Source organism: Panthera tigris, chromosome F3 (assembly GCF_018350195.1).
Source record: "Panthera tigris isolate Pti1 chromosome F3, P.tigris_Pti1_mat1.1, whole genome shotgun sequence".
Lineage (NCBI taxonomy): Eukaryota > Metazoa > Chordata > Mammalia > Carnivora > Felidae > Panthera > Panthera tigris.
Window position 1 is genome coordinate 21,721,939 of NC_056678.1, and position 12,085 is coordinate 21,734,023.

Sequence of the window (12,085 nt, forward strand, 5' to 3'; positions counted from 1 at the left end):
ATGGTGGCCCTCCAAAACAGAAGTCCATGTGCTCTAACCTCCCACCCTGCCCCAGAACCTGTGAATGTAACCTTATTTGGAAGAGGGGTTTTTGCAAATGTAATTAAGCTGAGGGTCTCAAGATGAGATCATTGTGGGTTATCTGGCTGGGGCATAAATCCAATGACAAATGTCTTCATAAGAGACAAAGATCCTTATAAGAAGACACACACACATATAGGAGAGCCCATATGAAGACAGAGCTGAGATTGGAGTTATGCAGCAACAAGGCAAGGAAAGCCTGGAGCTGGCAGAAGCTGGAAAAAGCAAGGATGAATTCTAGCCATAGAGCCTTTGGAGGAAATGTGGCCCTGAGATACCTACATTGGTGATAATTTGTGATGGCAGCCCTAGGAAACTAATATTTGAGGTAAATCTGTAAATGCTATGTTTAATAATGGGTAGTTCCCTTTATTGGCCACAGTAGATCGATGCCCAGCAAGCTAACACTTGGACTGGCTTGGCCATGATGGTGTGACCCAAAACAAAGTCATGAATAAATCATATGCAGAGGTTTTCACACAAGGATCATGCCACAATGTTAACAAATAAATCAGGTTAGTGTGGAAAAATACAATTCTCTGTTTTTTTGTCAGTTTGATGGAATTTTGACCTTGAGTGAAATATAACAAGATAAAGCTAATTTAGATAAATTACTTTTATCATTGGTGAAAACTTGTTCATTTCAGACTTTCCTTTCTTCTCTCCTCTTTTTCTCCTTCCCTCCTTGCCTCCTTTCCTTTCTCTGTTCTTCTTTCCTTTTATTTTTAGGAAAATGAACCCACTGCTCTGGGTTCTGCTCATTACGCATTTAAAAGGGCACTGAAAAACTGAGTTAGACTTATGTCCAATATATGGTAACATGATATAAAATAACATTATTTACGGCATAATAACTATTCTATTATTCCCCATAAAATTTAGTAAGGTTAAAAAAAATTTCTAGTAAACTCTGAATTCTCCTATATTCTTTGCTTGCTCCTTAAAAGAGCCAAAGCTTTCTTAAAAATGTTTTTCCTAAAATCAGTCTGTTCATTTCGCAGACTTGAATGTGAAAACACCCCTGGTTTATTTTCATGACCAACATTAAAGACAAACGCTATTAGAATTTTCCTTGAATGGACCCTAATGGTGAAATAAATTTGTATGGTATATATCTAAGTTATTATAGAGTTAACAAAAAGACTCTTGACAAAATGAAACATAGAACTGATTTTTTCAAATCAGTAAGAATATTATTTAGAATCATGAGGCTCTTTATATCCAGCCTACTATTAGGGTGTGTGCCTACAAATCTAAAACAAAAAAAACAACAAAAGAAAACATAAAAACCTTCCAGTATTATTGACATTGACATCATCAGTTTTCAAGGCCAGTTACAACATAGATACGATAAAAACTGTGATCGCCTCCATCAAAAGCCATGATATCTATCATTCATATCTCCCTGACAAAATCTGAGTTTTAACTATACTTATGAAATGCTTCTATCAATAATTGTGAAATAAGGTTTATGGTTTTATTTTTTGGCCCAGCATCTTTGTTCTGTTCTTTTATTACAAATGGCATTTATATTTCAACTCAAAAAAAGAAAATTTCTGGAGGAAAACATTATAAACAATAGTGTGTAACTTCCTTTATAGTAAGTCTTTGAAAATATAAATCCTTATTTCCAGAGTAATGGGTTTTATGCTATACTAAACCAATAATAAAAGGAAATACATACATATTGGGGAGAGAGGTGAGATGAAAGGAATTGACAAAATTTCTATAGCACATCTATGAGAATGCATAGCTGGAAATGTCTACAGAATTTGTAAATCTATATAGATGGAGGGATTGTAGGCTCTAAGATAGTAAATACATAATAAAGCTACAGTTATTAAAATACAGTGTGGTACTGAGAGAAGAATTACCAGATTGTCAGATGAACCAATGGAATACAATAGATACATACAAAACAGATCTAGGCATTCTGTAGTACATGATAAAGGAAGCATTGCAAATAATATCTTTGAGGGATTGTGTTATTATGCACCTCATATATTGAAAAATATTAATGAGTTAGAATATTTTAAGAGAATATTATACAAAGAAAAATACTGGGGTGGCTGGGTGGCTCAGTCAGTTAAGTGCTGACTTCAGCTCAGGTCATGATCTTGCAGTTCGTGAGTTCAAGCCCTGCATCAGGCTCTCTGCTGACAGCTCAGAGCCTGGAGCCTGTTTCAGATCCTGTGTCGCCCTCTCTCTCTGTCCCCCCTGCCCACCCCAGCCCCAGCTCATACTCTGTCTCTGTCTCTCAAAAATAGAAAAAACATTTTAAAAAATTTGAAAAAAAGAAAAATATCAGTCTATATGTAACTGATTTTGTTAATATGAATTTCAAGAATAAAACCAGTGAGAGAAGTGACTACATAAATATTTAAAATGTTAAAATCATCAGAAATAAAAATTCCAACACAAATACTCATTAGATCATATTTGCAAAAATAAGACAAATTTTAATATCTTTAAGATATAAAATACTAATGAACAGCAGCAATACTAATAATCCAATTAAAAGTAGTTTAAAAACACGAATATAAATAACCATAACAAACTATTTACACTCACAAGCAAAGGGAAAAGTTGGAGGAAAATGTGCTTCTTTTTCTTTCTGTCATATTGTAAATTTTTTTAACTTTGTTTTCAATATTTTTTCAGCCGGAAGAGCCATGTAAAATAAGGACTCACATATACAATCTTATATAGTAATGTCAATTGGTGCAGCCTTTTGGGAAAGCAAACCAAAAATATTTATTAAAAGTCCTAAACTAATACCTATCTAAGAAGCCAACCTAAGCAATTAATAAAAAGTATGGTTAAAGATTCATGTGCAAGGATGATCACAGAGAAAGTGACAAAAGAGCAATAATCTGAAAGTTGAAAATAGAGCCTTGTTAAAAATTGTTGCATATTCACATACATATAGAGATACCATGCTGTGTTTATAATTTTTTAAAATTTTTAAACTTTTATTTATTTTTGAGAGAGAGAGAGAGAGAGAGAGAGAGAGACAGAGTCAGAGTGCAAGCAGGGGAGGAACAGAGAGAGAGGGAGACACAGAATCCGAAGCAGGCTCCAGGCTCTGAGCCATCAGCACAGAGCCCAATGTGGGGCTTGAACTCATGAGCCATGAGATCATGACCTGAGCTGATGCAGGACGCTTAACTGACTGAGCCACCCACGTGCCCGGCATGCTGTGTTTATTATTATGTTAAAAAAAATTTAATGGGGGAGTGCCTGGGTGGCTCAGTCAGTTAAGTGTCCAATTCCTGATTTGGCTCAGGTCATGATCTCATGGTCATGAGACTGAGCCCCATGTTGGGCTCTGTGCTAAGTGTAGAGCTTGCTTGGGATTCTGTCTCTCCTTCTCTCTCTGCCTCTCTCTCTCTCTCTCTCAAAATAAATAAACATTAAAAATTATTTAATGGCATGGGAAAATGCTCACATTATAATTTTAGGTAGAAAGAAGCAAAATGCAAGACTATATTATCCTGGTGTTCACACACAGAGACACACACACACACGTGAAGAAAATTGCAAAATATCAGCAGCTGTTGTCTGTGTACAAGAAGCACTTAATATATATTCCAAATATCCAAATTTTTAAATAATAAGTATACATTCTTCTTAATTAGAAACAATGAATCAAGTACATTTAAAAACTACAACAAAGTACAAGTTCTTTTTAGAAGTACAAAGTGATAACCAAAGAAGGTGCAAACCTTCTTCCCCATATTAACTCATGAGGTGGCAGGGCTATGATTCATATATAAAATTATGGCTTTGACATTTTCCAGCCCCCCTGGTGAAATGAATAATACAGTTTCTTCCATGTCCAGAACTAGTTTCCAAGCTATCCTCTTACAGTCATCCATTGAAATTCACTCCCCCATAGCTGCTCGTAGGTCATCAGATCTTCCTCTTGGCTTTCTCAGTCACCTGCCCTGTACAGTACTTCATTATCCTAGGCTTGGATTACATTAAATCCCTCTTAATTTTAATCTTTTGCTCTTCTTTCTTCAATCCGTCCTACTTTCCACTGTCAGATTAATCATCCTAAAATTCCAATTTCATGAGGTTGTTTGCTGGCTGCAAAGCCTTCACTGATTCTCTATTTCCTATCATCCAGTTTTAGAGTCTCCCCTAAAGCCTTCCTAATGGGAGCTTAATATCTATCACTTCGAATCAGATCACTCCACTTCCTCAGATGTGCTCACTGCCATCTCTGTGCCATTTTCATCCTGGTCTATTTATTTCCCTGCTCATCTACCCCAGGACATACCAATCTATTCTTACACGGATCTCCCATAACACCCATGCTCATATAAATCAAAATAACTCTTTAACAGTAAGTTTCTTAATTTCCTTCCAAATGACTCTCGCATGTAAAGCCTTTCCCCCAAGAAAGCTAAAATGTTATGGAAATCAAGAACCACGCTTTATCATTAATTGCTGCACACAGCACACAGCACAGAAAAATGTACATCTACAATGTATACGGAGGAGGCAGCTAGTGAAGGAGAAAGAGCGTTAGATTGTCATTCTGGAGCCTTGGAAGCTGGTCCAGCTTAACGGCTTCTTCTTCTTTTTTTTTAAAGGCATTAAAAAAAAAAGTTTTATTTATTTATTTTGAGAGAGACAGAGAGCATGAGTGGGCGAGGGGCAAGGAGAGAGGGGGAGAGAGAGAATCCCAAGCAGGCTCCGCACTGTTAATTCAGAGCCCAGTGTGAGGCTTGATCTCACAAACCATGAAATCATGACCTGAGTAGAAATCAAGAGTTGGATGCTTAACTGATGGAGCCACCCAGGAGCCCCCAGCTTGACCACTTCTTAACTAGCACTTTCCTAGCCATGTCCTGAGCTATGTTCTGTTTACTCATTGTCTATTTTATTTTATTTTATTTTATTTTATTTTATTTTATTTTATTTTAATTTTATTTATTTTGAGAGAGAAAGAGAGATATAGAGAGACCACAAGTGAAGGAGGGGCAGAGAAAGAGAGGGAGAGAGAGAATCCCAAGCAGGCTCCGTGCTGTCAGTGCAGAGCTCCATGCGGGCTCAATCTTACGAACTGGGAGATCATGACCTGAGCCGAAATCAAGGATTGGATGATTAACCACCAGGCACCTTCAGCTTGACCACTTAACTAGCACTTTCCTACCCAGGTCCTGGACTATGTTCTGTTTACCCATTATCTTATTTAATGTGAGGATATGATGAAATTGCTTATCTCATCAATACTTGTTTCCTTGTCAGAATACCACTAACTGCCTCTAAAAAAATTAAATGTGAAAGCATTTTTAAAATATGAGGCTTTATATATATTAAGGAGCTATTATGACAGCCACTATTAGTCTTGAGAGCAGTTTAGTCATAGTATAACAGAAAGGAAAGCAGATACCAGAGGACTCAGGTTATCACTGACTTCCTGGTTGGGAGATCATGGACTATTTCACTTACTTTCTATGAATTTCCATTTCTTAATCTATGAAATGGGGATAATAACTCCATATCTGTTATACCATTTCCTTCATTCACCAACGAAAAAATGACCTACTTACACTTTGGCTGGCACTTATAATACAATTAGAACCAAATGATTAAAACAAAACATACATTCAAAATAGTGTTCTAGTTCCCAAGGAGTTCACAGACAGTGGAAGAGATATATATGTAAACAAATACAGACAATACACCATGAAAATTGCCATGTTAGAAGAATATACTAAGTCCTTTGTACTGAAACTAGATCTGTGGAGGTCAAGAAAGATAACATTTGAGATGCATCTAGAGAAAGTTTGAGGTGTTCCAGGTGGAGGGAATAATATTCATGATCTCGCTTGGGTAATATCACAGTGTTGCTGAGCAATCTATGTTGCCTGTTCTGAACTTTTTCTCATTTCTTCAGAGGCAGACTTTTATTCTCCACATGACCCTGGTTCCACCACCTCTACCCTTTCACTCTCAAAAGATAACATTGACTTCTAATTCCTACAAGAGTGAGAAGTCATCAGATAAGTACTCTCCTATCTTCCCCTCTCCATGCCTAACAGTGAAAAATCCTACCCTCTTGCCCCAATATGGACATTTCTATACTACTTTCCAACTGTATTTTTTTTAAATCTGCTTTGTACTCCTCACCCCTGTAAGTTTCCAGGACTGTGACTCTGACTTTATCATATATGTCATCTCTCCACTCTCCAATAACATCTTCATTAATGACTCCCAGGCATCAGCATTTAAATACACTCAAATCTCTTCTATTAACAACCCACCTGTTCACATACACACATAGTTTTCCTGTTCCCCACATCCTCTTGCGGATATAGTACATCTCCTTCTTCCCTGGGCAGTCTATAGAGTTGTCTCCATTTTCCTATCTTGCACTCCTCCTTCAAATCAATGCAGTATGATTTCCCCCCTCACAACCTTATTGAAATTGCCTTTGTCCAGTTCACTGAAGATTTCCTTGTTGTTAAAGATCTTCAACTGGTTTTCATACCACTGTACAATTCCTTAATTTTCATGATTTTTCCCTGATAGTTGTTGTTAAATTTTCAAGATACTATTTTATGTCCTCTTCTTGAGAGTATATATTCCCCTGGCATGGTTTTAATTATCTTTTACTTGCTAACATCCAACTTTCAGCCTCATTTCCTTGAACGTCAGATACATTGCATCATTCTTGTTCTGTTGAAGACTGTGAACTTTAATGTGGGTCATGTGAAATCATTTACAAATTTCTTTTAAAAATTTTTAAATTTTACAAATTTCTTTAAGAATGGAAGTGATTAAATCACATCTGTGTTTTTAAAATATTACTCATCATAATGTAGAAAGTAGGCTAAAGGGATAAGAAATTGGAGTGAAGAGGACTAAAATATCTACAAGGCATGCAAATGAACATGTTAGATAATGGAATGTTGTATAAATTCTCCTTACCTTGAATGGAGGACTAGAGTCACTTGGTCGTGCAGAAAAGTCAAAGGAGATAATGAGATCGACTCCTCTCTGAGGTCTCAGGATCAAGGGGTATGGCAGGTTAAATGTGAGGCCACTGTCCACTACATGAATCTTTTTACTTTTGACATCCAGAGGCTCATATATTTGCTCAAATTCATCAGGATCTTTAAAAAGGGAGGAAAGAAAAGAATAAATTAAATGGCCATTTCACATTATTTAGAACATAAAAAAATGCATTTTAAAAATAGTATTTATTTTGAGAGAGGGGAAAAAGAGAGAGTGCATGGGGGCGGGGTAGAGAGAGAGGGAGTGAGAGGATCCCAAGCAGACTCTGATCTGTCAGTGCAGAGCCCAATCTGGGGCTCGAGCTCACGAACCATGAGATCATGACCTGAGCCGAAACCAAGAGTTGATGCTCAACCGACTAAGCCCCCCCAGGTGCCCCCACAATATTTTTAAGGTAAGTTTGTGAATAAAGTTTTATAGGGTTAGGTCCTCAGGCTTTGGAGACAAACAGAGCTGGGCAGGAGTCCAGCTTTAGCAGCTGCCAATTAATTATTGTCTTTAACTCCTAGTTTCCGTATCTGTACCATCAGGTAAAAGAATCAAATAAAGGTGCTGTGAAGATGAAGTGAGACAATGCATGGAAAGTACTTAGCTCAGGCCCTGGCATTAATTCTAAGCTGTGTACCCCTTTAACAGCTTTACCTCACATTACCTAGGTCTTTACTGGCTTAAAAACATTTTCTCATACATTATCTGGTTTTAAGTCATAACAGACATGTGAGGTAGATGACATCTATAAATGAAGGATGAAATACATCCATCTCTACAGTACAGAACGGGGCGGGGGGGGGGGGTGGTGGTAGAGTGAATGGATCCCGCACTGCATCTCCCTGATGGGCGTCCAAGGAAATAATCCAGCCAATACATTCAGCAAACGTGTACTGTCTGCTAATATTTGGGCTGTATTTCAGGTGCTAAACAAGATGCAAACTCTGTTCTAACAGAGCACGTGACTGATAAATAGTTCGGGTAGTGATAAATGCAATGTAGAAAATGATAGAGGGTAATATAATAGGGAGTAACTTCAGGTGGATAAATGAGAGAGACCTCTTTGAGAAGAAGACCAGAACTGACCAGCTGACGATTTGGAGGGATATTTTTTTTCTAGGGAGAGGAAAGAGCCAGAGCAGTGTCCCTAAGGCAGAATCTGACTTGGTATGTTTGCAGAACAGCAAGAAGCCTGGTGTGGCTACAGTATCAGAGGGGAGTGAAATGAGGTGACAGAGGATCTGAAAGGTAGCAGGGTCTAGAAATCATTTGTTTTATGAATAAAATGGTAACATGCTACTCTTCACATTTATGTGTGGTGCTCCACATTCACTTCCCAGGAAAAAGGAATGTGATCAGAACCGAAGTGATCTGAGCTGAATGAAGTAACCTGTAATTGTTTAGTTCTGTTCCCTTGCCTTCACACGTGGACTGTTAAGAAGAACAGAGTGATTATGCTCAAGAAAGAACAGAGTGATTATGATCTCTGAGGAAGCATTGAAATTCCACTTGGCAAGCCTTTTCACAGAGGCAACAATCAAAACTAGAGGGTCAGACCAACCTGTGTTTCTAGAATCACCTGAAAATGTAGTTAATACCTATTATTCAGGAAAATGTTCAGCACATGATGGGAACCCATTGAATGTTAGTTTCCTCCATATATTTCTAAGTAAGAATGATGCTGACTATATAGTGAATTTTATTGTTATGTTTCGTAAGAGCAAGAGATCCAAAAGTTAGGCAGATCTTTAACTTCTTACTGTCCCATTAAATCCACAATCCTCATCATCATTAAAAGCTGAAAAGCACCGATGAGACAATTAGCCTTGATTATTCCGTGTGAATCGAAAACAGTTCTAAATTAGACTTTGGTTTAGTTACTTAAGAAAATATTATTATCCTTCTAAGTTTCTACAGTTAACACAGAGTCATGTGTTTTCTTCTCTCATATTTATTAAAATTTCTCATCCCTAAAATACTGAATAACAAGCGAATGCTACAAACATATATTAGTGTGTTTATGAAAGAAGCAGAACAGAGTTTACAGCAAGGTGATTTGTACCGCCCAGAACTGTTGAATGAGAGAGGGTGTGAATGAATGACCTTAAACAAACAAACAAACAAAAAACCAAATATGCTTAAAAAAAAAAAAAGGCTATGGGGGAGTGGTTTAGACAAGAATAAGGTCATATAACTAAATGAAAATGTGGGCCAAGTTAAAAAAAAGAAAAAGTCTTGCTATGTCTAAGGTGAATAAATAGGCCAGCAAGGAGAGACAAAAGAAATTATTCTTTAAATAATTATCTTTAGGTTAATTCTCCTTTCTTATCAAGTATGTATGGATTGTAGTGACAAGGTATTTTTCTACCAGCCAAGATTCTAAATTTCTATCCATCACAGAAACTGGAACCTAAGAATTATAACACTGAAAAATACATATATTATCAAATGTGATTTTAATATTTATTCCTCTGAAATTCTTATTGTTTAAAAATTACATATGTGAATGTTTTATGTGAACGTTTGTGAGTCTTTTCTTATATTAGTTTTTAAATATTTTAATAAGAGCTGAAATTCATTATTTGGGTACTTTTATTTCTCCTAAAAACAGCTTCATTTATTTTGAGGGTCTATAATGTATTAGAAATTTCATATATGATATTTATCATCCCCATAATACTCTTACCAAAAAAGGTGTTACGAGTGTCATTTTAAAGATAAGGAAACTAAAACCCAAGGGGTCCAGTTTCACACAGTGACAGTCTGGATTCTAAGACAGGCCCACAGGGTCTAAGCTTTCTGCATAGGGTCATGTTGTTACTTCAGTAAGTGGCATGGCCATAAAATTGAAAGGGTTTAAAATGGATGACTTAAGGGGTGCCTGGGTGGCTCAGTGGGTTGAGCATCTGCCTCTTGATTTTGGTTCAGGTCATGATCCCAGGGTCATGGGATGGAGCCCCACGTTGGGCTCTGCACTGAGTGTGGAGCTTGCTTGAGATTCCCCCCACCCACCGCCTCTCTCTCTCACTCTCTCTCCCTCTCCCCTGCTCGCACTTTCTCTCTCTAAAATAAAAAACATATACAATTAAAAAAAAGTAAATACAATGGGTAACTTAAAAAGCAATAATTACAATATAGAGAGGCTACCTACACATGCATCTGTCAATCATTAAAACCACATTAATATGTGTATTTCATCACAGGTAAACACAAAAGTTTTAAAAACATATTAGTGGCAGTATTTTTTTTACACTGCAGTGATTTTCCCCTAATACGATAAAGTAAAATGATATCACAAATATCTTTCTTTGGCTTCATAAATAGTGCTTTTTAAAATCTTAGCTAAAAGATTACAAAAACAGACCATTTCTCTCATATTCCGTTTGGTTTGCTCCCTCTCATCATAAAACTGGTAGTGTCCCTCTTCCTCTTTTATATCCAAGATAACACCTGAGAGACAAATCATTATGTGCACCAATTCCCAGCTGTGGCACATAACTAAACACCGTATTTCCACCCTTCCAAATAAACTGACAGGAAGTAGTGTTTCCTACTTGTGTTGCAAACAACATAGTTTTGCAAGATATTAACAGATGTTCTTTACACAAAATAAGAGTTCCATGATCAAATGGGCTTGAGAAATAGGATTTCAACAGCTTAAAGTAATAGCCAGTTATTGTGTTTGCCTTGGGCTAACTGCTCTTTTTAATGAAGATGCTATTTAATCCTCACAGTAAGTCTCTAAGATAGATATCACTATTACTTCTATTTTATAAGTAAGCTATTATTTCTATTTTATAAGGAATAAACTGTGAGGATTGCTGCAACCTCACTGCCCTACGGTTCCGTCAGGATCAGGGCTGTCGGTTTTTAGTTTGGTTCCACTTTTCTACCATTGTTAACTGAGACTTATGCTAAGTAAGGGCCCAAGACTGTCCAGCTAATAAATGGCGCACCCAGGATTCAAATGGAAGCCAGTCTGCTTTTCAAGTCCTATACTTGAGGCACATTAAGTAAGCCAGTCTGCTTAAATTCATTAGAGTATCCCACTGCATTGTGAAAAGGGGGATGGAGCTGTTAGTTTTCCCAAATTTATTTGAATTTGAACCCGATTTATTGTATGATATCCACTAGAATGTCATAGAGAGTTTGATGAATACCACTACGGAAGAATATCCTCCCATAGTTTAAAGCCCACATGGTTTCTAAACCTGTAAGTGAGTTAATCAGGTTTTTTGATAGGTATGGAAACATGCTGGGTTCTATAATTACGTACCACCTCCTTAAAGCAGTTCAGCTGTATCTGCAGATACTGTATCTCCAGGTATCTGCAACGGTAATTTTATAAACACATCACACAGATTCAATTTATGATGTACCAAAATGTTTGGCTGTTTGTGTATTGAACTCTGGCCTGAATTAACTCATGCCTCGATTTTTTATTCCAGATGGTATGTGTCACAGTGAATAACATAAACACAAAAGTAAACAGGAAAGAAGTTATGTAATTAATGGGCAGCTTCTCCAAAATTAGGTTCTAAAGGTATACAATGATTCTGAAGTAAACAAATGAGAGGAATCCACCTTCTCTTATTTTCAGAAGATTGTCTGCAAGGTGAGGTAATAGGCACAAAAACTGCACTATTTTTTTTTCTCATTTTAGGTTAAGAGATTGTTTTAATTTTAAGATACTCAAATTTTAATCTGTAAAAACAAAATCATCATAGGTAAACCAAAATGTAAGGTTTTCCTAAAATCTGTGGGGTTTTTTTTTGCATAGGGGTGGGGTACAAAAATAAAAGAAAGAAATTTGGTGAATGTTTTAATTAAGATATGGTATTTTAAAGTGTATAATAAATAGAACTTTTAATGAAGACTTTATGAACCAAGCTGATTATAGTTGGTTCATTATGAAGACTTTATGAACCAAGATGATTATAGTTGATGATTATAGTTTATGATACATCTTTTAACTTTAAGCTCC

General features: G+C 36.6%; 1 protein-coding gene across 3 annotated transcripts in view; it reads right to left on the minus strand.

The window, feature by feature from the left end:
• The window catches only part of PLA2G4A (phospholipase A2 group IVA), a 159,979-nt gene that overhangs the window by 15,324 nt on the left and 132,570 nt on the right, over window positions 1-12,085 (minus strand). For all 3 annotated transcript variants that reach the window (XM_007096240.3, XM_007096241.2, XM_042976797.1), the window contains one exon: window positions 7,027-7,211. In XM_007096240.3, coding sequence (XP_007096302.1) covers window positions 7,027-7,211 — 185 coding nt within the window. The remainder of the gene's footprint in view (window positions 1-7,026; window positions 7,212-12,085) is intronic.